We start from the raw sequence: 16,430 nt of genomic DNA, 5'->3' as shown, positions 1-16,430 counted from the left end.
TTTGGTGCCACCATGACATTAATTGGTTTTGAGTGAATTGTCTCTTTAATTATTGGATGGATTACAAAGTGATTTGATGTTCATGTCCCTCTCAAGATGGATTGTAATAAGATTGGTGATTCCTTCACTTTTCATTTGGTGTCATCATCAAGTCAAAACATCAATTTGCCCAATACAGTACTTTTCATGACGAGCAAAACAAATTACATTTCCATCAGCATAAGCCACACTTATAATGTAATTAGCAAATGTTAGCATGGTAAACATTACCTTCTAAAAAAAATGGCATGTTAGCATTTTCATTTCCGGTGTGTTATGTGCTGCCATTAGTATTTACCTATCAAAGCACCCCCTAGTACAGCCTCACAGAGCCGCTAGCATGGCTGTAGACTTTTAGTCTTGTTTTTGCCTTTTTGCAGAACACCACCTATACCATTACATCACACGAATGCACTGGCAGTGTTGTAAAAGGAATACTGCCTGATTCAAACTTTAATCTGAGCTTCGTTTCATCACTGCATAAAGCTCCTGATGGAAGGTCTTCGCAGCCTTGCGGGTAAGCTAGAAGAACTGAGAGCTGGATGTCCGGTGCAGGGCTGTGGGGTTGGGAAGGACGGGGAGCTGGGCGCCCTCTGGAGGCGCTGGGTATCATTACGCCGAGCTCTCTGCCTTCTTATGGCACACACAGATCAGAGAGGAGAGGAATGGAAGGACATCACTATAAGTGTGAGTTTTACCAACAACACATCCTTTTGCAGCTTTTGCATCTTAACATGACCTAATGTACAATAACATGTATAAATTAATGCAAAATTAACATATGTGTTTCTGTAGTATTGTTGTCTGGCTTGCAAATGTGTGCAAGCTTACAGAACTGATGCGTTAAAAAGTAATATAGAGATATATTGAGTATTAAACTCCGTTCTCTTTAGATGGAGCAGTGTTGCAGCTTTTTGGTCAGTCTTCAGTCTGAGGTTCCCAACTCCTCCACTGTGAGCTTCACTCAAGAGGAACCGCTGGAGCTTCTGGCTCAGGCTGAGATGCACCAGGCTTGGCTGGAGCAGGAGCAGCAGGTCTTAGCCTCCCTGGAGCATCGACTGGAGCACGCCCTGAGCTTATCTAGTTCCCAGGAGCCCATGAGCCCTGGACCTGTTGCCAAAACACTAGTGAAGATCCAAGAGAATGTCAGGAGGTGGGGTTTGTTTGATATACTTGTGCGAAGTGATTACTCATTAATGTCAGAGATGCTGAGGTGATACTGTTCTCCACAGCTTGAAAGAGAGAAACCTGCTGGTGGTAGCTGCAGCGCAGGCAGAGGAGAAAGACAGACAGCAAGTCCAAGTGGAGATAGCAGAGTTGGAGGAACACATGTTCACCCTTCTTCCCTCACTGGAAGCCTGTTCAAATCCACGCAAACAACAGGTCATGCTCCTTTTTTATGTCTAATAGTCCAAGCATGAAAATTGTGCAAGAAGGCATTTGAAGCGACATTTAGAAAAGAAAAGCATATGACATTTATACTTGAACAAAATAACAACAGACAAAAACTCAAGAGCGTCTTAAGGTATAATAATAAAAATAATATTATGTATAAGATATGTTTCTTTTAATGTCAGGATCTGCTTAGAAGTCCTTCACAGCGTCAGTGAGAAATATAAATTGCATTCTCAGTTGCAGCTGCAGACCACGTGTAGCTTCAATAATTAGACTAAAGACTGTAAATGGTCTTTTCAGGTCAACGTCGCTCTAAACTGTCTAATATGTGAGAAGTCAGCAGTACAGAAAATGGTTTACTGCCTGTCACCCTGTCTCAGAGCAGACTAAACGTGTGAGGCACTGCTGCAAGCTTACATTCAACCTTTAATTAGAAAATAAGTTAAACTAATTTGTAAAGAATTAATTTAGAGTTAAACTTTTGACCCGATCTTGCAGTCTCTCTCTCTTTCATATTTCCTGTCCTGATTTTATTTTTGTGGATTTCTACACTGACAGGAGCTCAGGAAGGATTTGTTGTCCTCCCAGAAAGCCAAACTCAAGTGTATCATGGACGGCGTGCAGAGCCGGTACCCTGAGATACCAGCTGATGTCAGCAGACGGTTACAAGAAGTTCAGCTGTCTCTACAAAGAGAAGAGGAGAAGGTTAATTGCAAACAGGAATCCATCCTTAATGTCTCATGACCTATTACCTATTAAAACCTCTTGTATTTTTCTAAATGTGTGTGTGTGTGGTCATTCTACAGCTCACGGAGAAGAGCAACCCAGTTCGGCAGCTGGCTAGTCAAGTGGCAGAGTTGGGTGCTGGCCTGGAGAAAGTGAAAGTGTTACTGGAGCGAAGGAGTCCGACGATCAATGAAGCTCAAAATGTGCTCAAGGTGGGAGTTCATGTTTGCTTGTGTGTCTGTCTGTGTGTGAATGATCCATAAACCTGCTGGTATGCAGGAGTTGTAAATTTAAACTTGTTTCCGTATTCTTACTTGAATGTCTTGCTCGTTTGTTTTTATCTGAATGTATTTATCTTTTAAATCAGGCACCAATTGATAAAATATATCACTTGTTTTTTTGTTTTTGTTTTTTTTACCACTTTTGTGTTTCATGTTTACTTTTAACAATTAGCACAACTGAGTTTGAGGTAAAACTCTGATGTTTGTTCACAGCTGCCAGCCACTAATATTACCCTTTACTAGCTATGTTAGCTAATATGCAAATGTGTGCAGGCTATAAGAAAAAACTAAAGTGTAGCAAGCTTGTGAAAAACTGAGTAATAACACAAAAGGTCAGATTATCAGTGTCTAAAATATCACTTTCCATTAAAAAGTAGAACACGACTAAACCGGGAACAAATCAAGTGAAACAGCCACTGCTTCCTAAGAGCTGATGACAATCCAGGATTACATTGTCGCTTCAATGCCCTTACATACTTTACATTTTGTTGTCCTCCAGCACGTGTGGGATGAGCTGGATGCCGGGCACAGCCGCTTGATGCTGCTGGAAAGCGAGGTGCAGGATCTTGCAGAGGAGCATCCTGATCAAGCCCACCTACTTATGGACCAACTCAACCAACCACTGCAGCTTTACCAAAACGCAGCGCAGATGACCGAGCAACGCACCGCCTTCCTCAGCAAGGTCAGGCATGCTGCGTTATATTCACAATGTATTGGATGCAGGAAAAGTGGTGATGAGAGATCAGGGAACAGGAACCATCGGTTGACTTGTGTATCTTGAAAATGCATGACATCACATGTACATCAATGAGGAAAGTGGCTTCTAAAAATCTGTTTATAAAACTGCCATTCTGCTTCCTTGTATTTTCTATTGTCAGATCCCCGCCTGTCTTCAGGAGTTTGAAGACATTCTGTATGGAGGCACCTGCTGGTTAGACGAGGCCCAGTCATGGCTCAGTGCGCCGTGCTCCTTCCCAACAGCCAGAGGCCTCCAGAATCATGCAAAATCCCTGCAGGTCAGTGATACCAAGTAACAAGCAAACAAACACAAAAACACTTCTGATAGTCACCCTGTTTGACATGATTCAATATTGATGATAGTATCCACAAGCATTCTCATGTTAATGATGAATTTAATTCTAAATCTTGGACGACAGCTGGTCCTGGACGACTCTCGGAGGATCAGACATACCCTGCAGGACTTCAGGCCAGTGCTGGATGAGATCTCTGGTGTGTGTGACATCAGCACCCACAAGGAGAGGGTGAACCAGAATGACCAACAAGTCCAGAAAATGCAATGCAAGATCCTAGAACTGCTGGAGCAGCTCCTGCAGGCTGTTGGGGTAAGACTTTTTAAAGAGAGGAGTTTCAGGTTTTTCGTGACCCCAAATGGCTGTGAGAGTAAACTGCTGTTTTTTCTTCTACATATTGGTTCCTGCCACTCAGATCTAACATCGTATGGGCAAATGTTCCTCTGTAGTGTGACCACATTTTGAGATTCAGGGCTAGTAAAACATGTATCAGTAGATGGTAGGATCGCAAACAGGAGAGACTGTGCAACGAAAGTCTCCAGTCAGAACCAGGGATATTGTGGCTACACGGTGTGCATGGCAGAGACTCCAAAATGCATTTTTCCATGAATAGATTCAAGAGAAATGCAACCAGTATCATCTTGAAAATGCCTTGCCTTTGATCGACAAGACAGTGTTGTGGGCAGTTACATTCTTGTAGGTGGACGGAGCTTTTCTCCTATCTTTAATCAAGAAGTTGGTTTTCCAAATTGAGAGCATGACTTGTTGATTTCATGTTCAGATTGTGTGATGCTTTCTGTCCTCGCACTTAGATAGCCTCTGTTTGCGCTTGGATTTGCTGTGCTTCTACTCAAATTGTATGCTTGCAAGCAGATATATTGTTGCTTGCAGATCTCCTGTGCTCCAGCTGCAGCCCTTCTCCTCACTCTCACAAGCTGCTTCTGTTTGCCTGAGAAACGTCTGCTCTCAGATTGTTTTTGTGCAATAATCATAGACTGTGCAGTAACACTGTTTAATTTATCCAACCAATAGAATGCCAGGTGTAGTGTAGACCAATGAAATGAGCCCTGCCTCATTGCAGGTGCGCTCGCATCACTACAGCGTCCCTGATGGGTGGTTACTCTTTAAACTGGTTTATCTACATCCGCCGCCAAAACTCTATTATATTGACGTCTTTGCCACTTTTGTCATAAACGGACAGTTCATTTGTATACCAGCGTGCCGCCCTTACTTTTTTCTTTTACCATAATAGCTACACTAGCCTCCTGTTGGTGTGCTAGAAGGGAACGAACAGTGGTGCCGTTCAGTGGAGCAAGTGTCAGTTAGTGGCACAGGTAGCCGGATATTTCACTGAGATATGCCACTGAGAATCACTTTATGCCGGTCTGGAGTGGCGCCAGTCTTGCCGTTGCATGTGGTCCATGACCGCAGCAACATGCTACCACAACAGTCAACAGGAATACCACTAACGTTAACTACGTTAGCAATGACATATCTCAGTTTGAGCAGTAATCCAAGTGCAAGCAGGGGCCATTTGAGAGTGAGGACAGGGTTGTGAGTTGCCTGATATCAGACAGAATTGTCAACTCGTGGTCTGGACCCAAGTGAGGTTTTGAGGGAAAGCCTTACAGAATCTGAAGTGAAATCAAACTGAAGACCACACTAAAAGGAATAGAGATAGAAAGAAAGCTCCATATAGGTGGAGCATGTGAAACCGTCTTGATTATTTCAGGTAGTGGAGGAAATAGAAGGGGAGCTGAAGACCATGGAGAAGAATGTCCCGAAGATCAGAGCGATTTTATCCTCCACGGACGACTCGCACATAACTATGATGGAGTATCTTCACAACCGACAGGTGATTCATTGCATGCATTTATAATACTTGTAAAACTTACAATACTACTTATTGCGAATTGTTTTAATAGCACCGCGCACATAGAACATGGAAACAAGGTTCGAAATTACTCTGTCTAAAAGAATCATCTTTATGTAAATGGTAAGTAGGTTGTGCATTAACTGTGATACTGAGATCTATTGTCTGATTGAGGAAGGAAGCATACAGTTCTTTATTATCCATAACATTACATCCCACAACCTCCCTCCCTATATCCACTAAAATATAGCAGTCGTTGACAGTGTTCTACCAAATATGAACGCTTCTAATTTTTATAAAAGTGTCACATAGCTGGAATAAAATAAAAAACATTTTTTTGTGTAAAAGGATTAAACTACAGCGGAGGCATCTAGCACAGATGTACAGAACAATAACACTTAACATTTCTTCTGTTTTTATAAAGTATAAAAGTAACAATTTGCATTTCTTTTGCCATCCATTCAGCGCCAACATGACTGTCATCAGAGTTAGTTATTTATCTGACAAAAAATGTTGTCTCAATCAGCTTGTTCTGTTTCAACTTGAAGGTGATCCTGGCCAACGTGCAGTCAATGCGGAGGACATTGGAGGAGATGGAGAGATGCAAAGGAGAGCTTCACGTCCCACGGGGAGCAAAGGAGAGCCTGCTGGTCTTCTCCAGAGCCAGACTGCTCCTGCAGACGCTCGAGGAGCTGGAACAACTCACCAACCAACAAGCAGCGCAGCTGGAGGTACTGCATGAAGTCCGAACGCACCTGCACCTAGACAAACTGATTGATTTGATCTGTTACTGTAGAACAGTAAGGGGGTGAGATAAAAAGTATTTCATGACTGTGACTGAAATAAAGCAATCAAGGATGTTTGTTGTTGGCAACACGGAACTAAAGCCAAAAGTGTGTATCTTAATGTTTCTTTACAAAACAAACTCCAGGTTGTTAGTGGAACAAGTGTGCTGATCTTATGTTTTCCCATCGAAATGTGTCACTTGTCACATTGTCTCTCTGTTTCTCTTGTCTCTCTCACTGACATAGAACAAGATTAAGGAGGAGAAAGAAACATTTAAGGATCTTGGCATCACCGCAGTCTCTCATATTCCTGAAGAAGTACATCAGCTCGACAGATCTCCACAAAGATACTCAGTCCAGGTAATACAAATATCACAATCATAATAAGGTAGAATCATCATCAACACCAACTAAACCTATAACACTAGTGTGACGTTTGAATTTGTTTTACATTCATGTCCTCTTTAATCGTTTTATGCTGACAATTAGCGACTGTCCCCCACTTTTTAATTCAACTGTTTTGGGAAATAAAAACAACAGTTACCAAGTCAAGGATTCCCACCGGTATTTAGAAGGAACATCAAGTCAAATTTGTGAATTCTTCAAGGAAGTCAGGTTTGGTGACTTTGATTAATTCCCTCTGTTATCTGAAATTGATTGATGCTGCCTGGTAATGTCCTGTTAATGTTCTACTGGGCAGGCTCAACTAAAATCCCTTATTAGTTTTTGGGGAAGTATGCCATTATTGTCTTACTGTACATACCCAATGAGTGGCAAACTGCATATTGTATATTTTGCAGGCTATACATAACAATCATCTGGAGTCAGTTTAGCTCAGTAGCTTTTGGATGTCTGTGGAATCACATTCAGATCACTTTAAGACTGCGTTAGCAATTTAAAAAATAAAAGTTTCTTCCTGGGTGAGAAGATCAGTAATTTATTGATTTGTTTATTTTGAAACTTCCCCCAAAAAATGAACAATCCTTTTAATTAAACATGTGTTCACTAAATGAACTTGCATCCTTTCATCAGAGTCTACAAGTCAAGTTTTTTTTTTGATGTACAATATTAGGGTTTTACCTATTAAATGGACAGTTGACCCCAAAATCTAAAATTCATGTTTGTCCACAGACCTTGTTGTGAGCTCTTTCATGTAGAAACTATTTTCTTTCAATCATAGTTCCTGCATTAAACCGCTCACACCGAGGTCTGTGTATTATCTTGAGTAACCAGGTCCCATCCCATTATATTCAAGAGAAGGCAGACAGCCATAATAACCATATTAATCTTAATTTATACAGCACATTTCATACAGACTCTGTAGCTCAAAGTGCTGGACATTTGAAAAAAAAAGTAAAACGGAAAACCTTCCTTTTACAGAGCATGTTTTTTTAACTCACATTTTAAGTGCAATTACAAAATTGACGTTTTATTGAATTAAAACTTATAGGCATAAAAGAGTTTAAATACACAAAAGATCATTTGAAAGACAGATGTGGGACTCTGTGGACTATTCGCAGATGTCTCCAAAAAAAAGTCACCTCACACCAAATCAATCTAGATTGATAGATAGCACTACAGGTAAATGGAAAAATATGTATTTTTGATTTTGGGCTGAACTGCCCCTGTAAGGTAATTACTCTATGAAAAGTACTTTAAAATCACATTTGTCACGTACCATATAAAATGAAAAGATGAGAGAGCAAAAATGAGTGTATGACTGCTAATGGAGTCGTGCTGGTATGCATCCTGAAAAGCAACTATTATTGATTGAACATTACATTCAGGAAAAGTTTTATATCAGATAATATTCATTCATCATTGGAAAGAAAACTTATCAGCCCATTTCCTTTTTAATCATACTTTTTCATCATATCATTCACGCTCGTCACTAAAAGCAGGAGGCTTTTGAGTTGTCTAATTCAGAGGAAGAGGAGGATGAGGAAAACAGGAGTTGTCACTCATCGTCCTCCGACACACTAACTAGCAGTATTCCAGAGGTAAATCTAAAATATAACTGAAGCCCAGGAGAGCATGTTTCTGGGTACCTCCTTGATTTTAGGTTCATTTCAAAATGTCACACTTTATTATTATAAATCACTAGATTTGACTTATCAAATATTTCAAACATACACACAGTGCTAATTCTATGTGCTTTGGAATGAAACTAAACATTTCTTGGGCTCCTTTTTCTCTTATATTTCCCTCTTTATTTGTGTTTAGATTCACTTAATAATATGCAGCTTTCATACTGCCTCTCTCTCCTGTGGTGTGGGGGGTTTTAGCAGATCTGTGCATGTTTATTTGAAGCTGTGTCCGGCAGGCTGTCCTGTTACCCGATGAATGCACTCTGACGCTGTCAGAAGCAGCTGCTTGAAATATGGTGCTCCTCAGAAACTCTCTCTTCACACACACTGAAAATGGCATGTATGTCTGTGTGTTCATGGATTCCATTTGTATATTGATATGGTTCATGTGTTAGGACCCAGAGGAAACACTCAGCGCTTCAGATGTGCAAAATGAGGACATTGCAGAAATTAAGCTACTATCAGAAGTTAAGGTAAATACAATTCTTTGTTTCAGAGGCTGGACTTGTTTGATGAGCACTTTGGTCATTTATCACTTTGATTTTTATTGCTGTGTTTCCAAAAACCCTTTGTTATTATCTGAATAAGTACACACTTACTACATTAATATGACAGCAACAATGACAGTGAGATTTTTCCGCCCTTGTCTTTATTCACTATTACAGAGACTGGTGATTTTCTGTAAAATCTTAATCAAGCTTCATTGTCATTCAGGCACTGGAGAGTTCGGCTGGTCTGTTTTCCTCTGAAGTGAAGACGAGCTCTAAAAGTGCTGAAACCACCGGGCTTTTGTCTGAGAACCCAAGGCTTCATACAACAGAGTCTGAATCAGAAAATGTTGAAACTGGATTGATGAAAATGGATTCCATAGTTGGCGAAACATTGAGTCATGAAACTGTGACAATTGAGCCACTCATCGCTGCAGCCAGTCGAGCAGTTGAAGACGAGTTTACTGCTGGCGCTGCCAAACGGGACTCACCTGGATCACCAAAACACGAAACTCTCGTCACCGACCCTCATGCAAAGTCCCTCCAGGCGGCAGCTGCAGCGGAAGACACAAGACGGATTCCTGCAAGACCTAAAACTCCATTTACTGCCACAAGAGGATCTGATGGGTTCATAGAGGAAGCAGATGAACATCTGTCTTCATCAACAGCTCCACATCAAGATCTGGTAAGAAAAGAGACGCCCTTTAAAATCACTTTCCAACTTTTCCTACAATGTACAAACCTGTCAGTGACATCCAGCTTTGAAATGAGGAGAATGATAAATTGTTTACGTGTGTAGCGATGAGTCAACACTGATTATAACCCTGAATGTGAATTATGTCTAATGTGATGTTTCCTAAAAGTGGCATTCAAATAATACACAATAGAAATGGTAAGAAAATTGCGAATTCTTCTCTTTTCATTATCTCTTGATTCTCCTCGATGTCCAGGATACTCTTAATGTGCTGAAGGAGCGGAGAGAAGTCAGCACCAGTCATCAAAGTGATTTGCTGGAAGAATCTCATCAAGCTCAGGAGTCGTCTGAGGAGCCGATCAGGTAAGCGAGTGTCAGTCATTGGAATTGATGTTTTACAACTCACATAGGAGACCCTAGACTCAGAAACACTGTGTGTTCCCTTTGTTCCCTAGCTTGGCTGGACACGAGGAAGATGACAAGGAGCAGCTAAGGTGGAGTCGGCTTAATATCCAGATCTCCCAAAAACTGACCGCTTTGAAAAGAATGAAGGAGGGGAATCAAATCGGCTCAGAGGATGGAGGGACCCATGAAAAGGTAAAAACAAAACAGAAGATTAAGAAAAAGATTGTTCCAGATTTTAGGATGAAAGGAGGAGACGTGATGCGGATGAGATGGGACCAGAATAGATAGAAGGAAAATAATTTCAAAGAGGTGTATGCCACAGTCACATCTGTTTCCAGGGCACCAGTGGGCTAAACATTGTTAAAGCAGATACTGTTGTAAAGGATGAGGAGGAGAAGATTGTGTCCTCTGTGCTGACACTCCTTTGACTTTAAGAGTTATAAAGTTCCTAGTCTTATATATTGTATTATTGTATTGTATAATGTGAGGGACCAATAGCAAGACCCTTGCAAAGTGTACAATATCATTGGTTGGAATTGAAGGGAAATGATCAGGGCTATACCGTATGGGATTGTTTTTTCAAAGCTTCTGTTGAGGTTTTCAAATGAAGCTTTGAATGTCTGTCGTCATATATTACGACGTCATCACCCTAGGAAAAAAAGAGAAAATCAAAAAATAAATTGATTCATCAGATTTAATGAGTTAGTCTATTATTATTAAATCATTTTTCTTTAATGAACATACGTAACTCTTCAGTGCGTGCCTCTCTTTGTGTGCGGCGAGCGGGAGAGCAAACAGCTTTTTGAGTGCGATATGAATGTTGTTTTTGAAAGGCTTAACACCTTCAACAAATATAGATTGAAGCAGAGTATTTTATTAAATAAAAAAACATTCTGTGAACTTTGGAAATTATTACATATTTTCCATACATTTTGACATTTCTGATTTTACAACCCTTGATCACATAAGTCAGAGTCAGTCCTACGCAGCCACCACTGGAATGTAACTGTATAATACTAATATTATTAGTGTAGCCTAATCTTTATCTGCAACTGTGCATGAATGCCAGGTTTTGCAGCATTCAAATGTTAATTAAGAATTTGAATGTCAATGTTATGAATGAATCGTTGAAGCTTTAGAAGGTCCTCCTTGGATGTTAACTCCTTGCATCCTGTTCAGTTATTCCCTCCAATGCATCTTTTCTTTTTTCCTCCACTCACTGTGAAAATGAAACCAAAAATTCCTGTTTTTGTTTAGGAACCAGAAAGGGAGCCGATATCAACCGGGTCTGCTTCTGCTTTTCTCCAGCGGACACATGAGTCCATCGTCATGATGAGACAAATAGTACGTACCATAGTAGATGATGTTAAATATGAGCATACATGTGTATACTTATTCAAAATGACTTGTTTGTAGACGCAGAGTGATAGTGATCGCCATGCGTTTGATCATTTCCCAGGTGAGCTCTCCAGGTGTAAATGAGGAGTTGTATGAGGCTGCACGGAAGGTCCTCCTCTGTCTGGATGCTTTGACCGACCTCCTGTTAACTCCCGGTGAAGACGACCCCCAGCTGAGGCTGCTACAGCAGGAGGTGACCGACCATAATGCTTCTCAAGCACACAAATGTAGTACAACCAACACAACTGCACATTAACGTGTCTTTGTATTATGCAAATACTACCCAAAAAAAAGGATGGTATTTTTTCCACCTCTGATTCTAAAAGCTCTGTTTTTGTGTTTCTGACTAAACACCTGCGTAGTGTGTATCAGCTGAGCTGGTGACTCTGTGTGAGATGTTGAGTAAAGTGGAGTCGGGGACCAAACCTGCACTTTTGAGGGAAAGACCAGAAGCTCTCCGCTGTTTGACTTCCCTTCAGGATTGTTTACAGATGGTCCAGCTGGTCTCCACCTCATCCCACAACCAGCTCATTGAACATCTGGGACACACATACCAACATCAGGTTTGAAATTCAAATCATTCCCAGAATTTGATAAATTCCATTCATATATTATGTCTTTTCTCACAGCAATAATAACCATTTGAAATGTTTGTTGGCTAAAATTTGGCTTTTATAGCTTTGGAATTGTATTATGCGTAATGGCTGTAATGTATTTAATTGGAATTCTAATAGGCAATGCAATCATTTGGATGCCATCTATTTCTAATTATGTGTATGTGTACATCGTCTGAACCAGTAGTAGAGAGTTTTATAACTTCAAATACACAATTTTGTGGTACCGTATTTGTACTTTGTATTTCCATTTTTTGCTAATTCATACTTATACATCACTACAATTCAGAGGGAAATTGTATAGTTTTTACTACAATTATTTCACAGATACAGCAACTAGTTATTTTACACATAAAACATGCATCATATTTCATTAACATCATTCAATTGTCTCCCTCACAACCAGAAACCACATTTAAAATGCTGCTGAGACACCAATGCATCAATAATGATAATCCAATAATAATGAATAATAATATACCACTGTTGTGAAACACCACTACTTTTTGTCACACAGGAGCATGCCTCCAACCAGCTGTTTAACTTGGACGAGTTTGAAGGAGGACGAAGTGAGATGTTCCCCAGCATTAAGAATGCTCCCAGTTTGGAGGTAACCAGTGCTTTGCAGCTTTCTTTGTGTGTTTTTATGCACGTTTGCCTTTGTATATGTACACTACTATAACATGCCAAGTAAATACCTGTCTAAAACATTCTAATTAACTCTCATAACAACAATATTACATTACAAACACGGATAATTGGAGAGCTGTTAAAAGCTATATCTGCTACATTATCATTTCTGCTTTTAATTACACATGGAAAAATAACCCATAGCTGAAAAAACTGCATTATACCAGCCCTAATTACAGACTAATGTCAAAGTAGGAGAGATGTAGGATCTGAGTTTCAAAAGTCAATCGTATTTTCCTTCAACTTTATGCTTTTCTGTATCTCTCAGCAGTGTGTGCTGGGCCGACATCGGCGGGAGAGTCCAGGGGTAAAAGCCAAGCTACAGCAAGCTTCCCGGTCCTTACTTCAGGGGATAACTCGCCTCCTGGAACTGGGTGAAGAATGCATAACAGAAGGGCAGATGAGCCATGTTGATAACTGCAGCCAACTTCAAGCCGTTCTCTGCAGACACCAGGTATCTCACTGCTCTTTCAGCAAGTTCTTCAACAAGCAAGCAAAGACTTGATTTAAACCAGGCACTTTCCCAAGAGTGCGTAGAAGCCTCTTGATGGTTTTCAAAGAGACGGCCAGTAAAACAATTAATGATTAGACTTCACCCAACAATATTCAGACCTCAGTCACAGTTGGTGTCTGTTTTCATTGCCCTGTCCGTCTTTATTTATATCAGGCCTACTGTGCAATTATTTCACTTCACTACTGTCATAAATCTGGTTTCTTGGTGATCCAGAAGCTCCTGCGGGTCCTCGGGTCTCAGTTGGCTTTTGTGCAGCATCTGTTCCAACGTGAGCCAGAAGCACTCGAGTGTCAAGAGGATGAGCGGGTACAGCTGGAAGTCAGAGCCAAAGTTTTGCAGCAACAGGCTCTGGAACAGAAAGTGGCTTCTCAAAGGAGGATCCAGGTTTGTAGTACACATTTGCTGAGGGCCATATGAATTCATACATAAAAAAATCAGCTTTTTTAATGTAGAATACTTGGAAAACTGTTGAAAATCTTGTATTTGGTGCTCAAATGTTAAAACGAATGTGTGGGTTTATGGTTGGACCTGCTGTAGGAGTGGACCCGCTGGGAGGATCATTTTGGTCGACTTGGCAGGCTGTTGGATGGTTTTGAAGCCTTCATCAGCAGCGGGGAACCAGAGGGAGACAACATGATGTTAGCTCAGCACCGACAAGCCGCCTGCCAGGTAAACCCTGTCACACAAACATATTGAATTTTTTTGCTGTCTCATCAGACTTCTGCTACTGATTTCCAACATTTCCCAGCATGCCTCGAACAGCCTCTAGACAACATGAACTACTGTATATATGGTTAATTTCATGGGAAGGTGTTGAGTGAGGGCAAGAGAGGAAACTTTTTTCAATACTTTTTTTTGAAACTCAACATGATATGGGGTCTTTTGTGTTGATGTCTCTCCTTGAAACATGATGAGCTGATTTTTAACATTTGTGTGAGAAGAGTTCCTGAGCATTCTTTGGTATTTGAGGGACACATTTGAGCTTAACTATTGATGGTTGAGATACTGCAACATAATTGAGTCATCGGCCAGTTATTTACTTTAATTAAAAGAACCAAACATCAAACACCAACATGGCCAATAACCAGTTTTAGGATGAACAAATGTGGATTTTTCTTCCTACAGTTTTCTTCCATTTCTTCTCAGATTGGCCCAGTCAGGAATTTACGTCGTCACGATTTTTCATTTCTCTGTCACCTCCAGACAATGACATGGACATTGGTAAAGACAGTAAGGATACTGTGTCCTTACCAAAGTCCAGCGACTGATAACGTATTCATAGTTTTTGAAATGGCAATGTCAGATTGGATGAGACAAAGACATGCGTAGAGACAAAAAGATCTGATGCATAGCCGTGGCTGGAGTTAGTTGGAGTGGCATGGATCAATGATATTGTGATGATAGTTTAGTTGGTTTGCTTTTCTTGTGTTCATGTTTCTTATTCCCTCTCTCTTCTTTTCTCCTTTTTGCCCTCAAGCACCATTTTCTCTCCACCAGTCAGTCCATGCTCTTTCTTCAAATGTTAATGTGGTGTTGGCTTGTCAGGAGAATCTGACAGAGTCTGATGTAAACTCAACATAAGCACTGTTGGTTCTCCTTTTCCCTCAGCAAACACTGGTCCAGCTGGATGACAGCAGAGCTGCTTTAGGACTGCTCCTGGATCAGAGGAAGGCGCTGCAGACAGATCCAGAGTTTGCTGCCAGAGTTGGTCACGCAGGAGGCGCTCTGGAGCTGCGATGGCTCGGTGCCTACAGGCGGACAGAGCAGGAGAGTCGACGCTGCACCGATATCCGGGACAGCCAGGACAGGTGGGACAGTCTCAAAAATACCAACATCCAATTTATGTCACAAGAATAAGAAGACAGATTATTGGCATCTTTACAGTAAAGAACTTTATTATCTATCAATGCAGACCAAGCAGTCTGAGTATTGTATTGTCTGTAAAACCACGTCAGTTAGTTTATTCATAGATACTTGTTTAGGGTTTGCCATGTGAAGATGTACTGAGTCTTGTATTGATTTGTACCCATGTTAAAATAAGCAACAACAGGCATCTTTTTACAGGTCCAGTATGTATGATCATGAAACCTTATGTGATTTGTAATAACTGCATAAATAAAGGTCCGGTCAGAATTTAAATCTAAATAATCTAATAAATTGAATGCTTATTTCTCTGTAGACAATGATGGAGGCTGCAGTGGAGAGTATTATTGAGAGGCTGTGATAGCATTTTGAGTCAAATTCTGCTGCAGTGAAATCCATTTAAAAAAAGAGCCACTTTAAACTCAAATCCATCATAGTGTGAAAACTCATAAGATATGAGTTCATATCTACAGGCTTAATACAGCTTCTTGAGGATACTACTACATACGGTTTTAGATATTTCTGAGCATATTCTCTTGGATTTAGTCAAAGAATTTAAGTGGGACACAGACTTTGTTTCCACCTGAAATGTGCCACTTGAAAAGTGTGTAAATTCTTGTTAAGCAGTATTGGACCCAAGCCCAAGTCCTTAACTCACTCTTTGTTAAGGAGCGGTCATGTTCCGCCCCACTGGATGAGCTATCTGTTTTTCTCATCCTCCCCACAGATTCCAGACTGACTTTGCCTCGGTCAGTGAATGGCTGGTTGGTGCCAACGAACACCAGAAGATTTGGTCAAAGCTGGCTGACACAAACCAGGAGTGCATTTGCAACAATCTGATTAAGCTGCTGGTATGGCTATCTCGTCTACTCTTCACGTTTCTAAAAAATAGACAGAGAACAACTATTGTTTTCTCAGTCCTTTTGGTGATTTTAATTCTTTAAAGCAGCATTAATCTACAAGTGAAACATGGGAAAGTGGTCAAAAAACCCACAACATTTTAAGGTTGGTTCTATAGTATTGAGCCCCAGATAACAGTATCGATAACAAAAGCAGTGGAAATAGAAACTGTCATCTTCTAATTCGATCCACCTAAGGATTCACTGGTTGATGAACTCTGCCCGCAGTTTAAAATGAATAATTCACACACGATAGGCATTTTTCTGTGACACTGGTTGTGTTCTCATCCTCCAGGACTTCTCCATGGAGACTGAAGCCATGTCAGTCCAGAGGGCGTCTGCATCCAGGGAAGCCGCTAAGCTGCTCCACCTGAGGGAAGCTGATTGTCCCGGGCTGAGAGCTCAGCTTGCCCAGCTGGAGGGCAGCTGGACCCAGCTGACCTCTGACCTGTCCGCGATACAAGACCGCCTGCAGGAGGTACAGTACATACAAAGAGTAGTCACCTGAGCTGAAGAAAAAGGTGGTTTCAGAGGTAGTTGCACCATAGCTGAAAGATGAATAGTGATACTGTGGTGTATTTATACATTACCTTAAATAAATGATGCAATGGTCAGGGTGACCTCCAGCCTTTATTGCATCAAATGTCC

General features: G+C 40.8%; 1 protein-coding gene across 15 annotated transcripts in view; it reads left to right on the top strand.

Moving 5' to 3' along the window:
* Positions 1–16,430, top strand: part of syne2a (spectrin repeat containing, nuclear envelope 2a) — an 80,509-nt gene that overhangs the window by 36,613 nt on the left and 27,466 nt on the right. For 10 of the 15 annotated variants that reach the window (XM_031861792.1, XM_031861791.1, XM_031861806.1 and 7 more), the window contains 26 exons: positions 526–726; positions 933–1,192; positions 1,272–1,422; positions 1,993–2,139; positions 2,241–2,372; positions 2,941–3,123; positions 3,320–3,457; positions 3,599–3,784; positions 5,205–5,327; positions 5,894–6,076; positions 6,377–6,490; positions 8,029–8,130; positions 8,613–8,690; positions 8,932–9,390; positions 9,656–9,762; positions 9,855–9,996; positions 11,062–11,148; positions 11,264–11,395; positions 11,565–11,765; positions 12,334–12,426; positions 12,775–12,960; positions 13,234–13,404; positions 13,558–13,689; positions 14,629–14,828; positions 15,611–15,734; positions 16,078–16,260. In XM_031861792.1, coding sequence (XP_031717652.1) covers positions 526–726; positions 933–1,192; positions 1,272–1,422; positions 1,993–2,139; positions 2,241–2,372; positions 2,941–3,123; positions 3,320–3,457; positions 3,599–3,784; positions 5,205–5,327; positions 5,894–6,076; positions 6,377–6,490; positions 8,029–8,130; positions 8,613–8,690; positions 8,932–9,390; positions 9,656–9,762; positions 9,855–9,996; positions 11,062–11,148; positions 11,264–11,395; positions 11,565–11,765; positions 12,334–12,426; positions 12,775–12,960; positions 13,234–13,404; positions 13,558–13,689; positions 14,629–14,828; positions 15,611–15,734; positions 16,078–16,260 — 4,215 coding nt within the window. The remainder of the gene's footprint in view (positions 1–525; positions 727–932; positions 1,193–1,271; positions 1,423–1,992; positions 2,140–2,240; positions 2,373–2,940; positions 3,124–3,319; positions 3,458–3,598; positions 3,785–5,204; positions 5,328–5,893; positions 6,077–6,376; positions 6,491–8,028; positions 8,131–8,612; positions 8,691–8,931; positions 9,391–9,655; positions 9,763–9,854; positions 9,997–11,061; positions 11,149–11,263; positions 11,396–11,564; positions 11,766–12,333; positions 12,427–12,774; positions 12,961–13,233; positions 13,405–13,557; positions 13,690–14,628; positions 14,829–15,610; positions 15,735–16,077; positions 16,261–16,430) is intronic. The other 5 variants (XM_031861796.1, XM_031861801.1, XM_031861803.1 and 2 more) reach the window with 5 other exon arrangements.

The sequence above is a fragment of the Anarrhichthys ocellatus genome, unplaced genomic scaffold, assembly GCF_004355925.1.
Source record: "Anarrhichthys ocellatus isolate YVR2014 unplaced genomic scaffold, GSC_Weel_1.0 scaffold25, whole genome shotgun sequence".
NCBI classification, from domain to species: Eukaryota; Metazoa; Chordata; class Actinopteri; order Perciformes; family Anarhichadidae; genus Anarrhichthys; species Anarrhichthys ocellatus.
The sequence above is the reverse complement of the archived record's forward strand: the minus strand, read 5'-3'. Positions and strand labels throughout refer to the sequence as shown.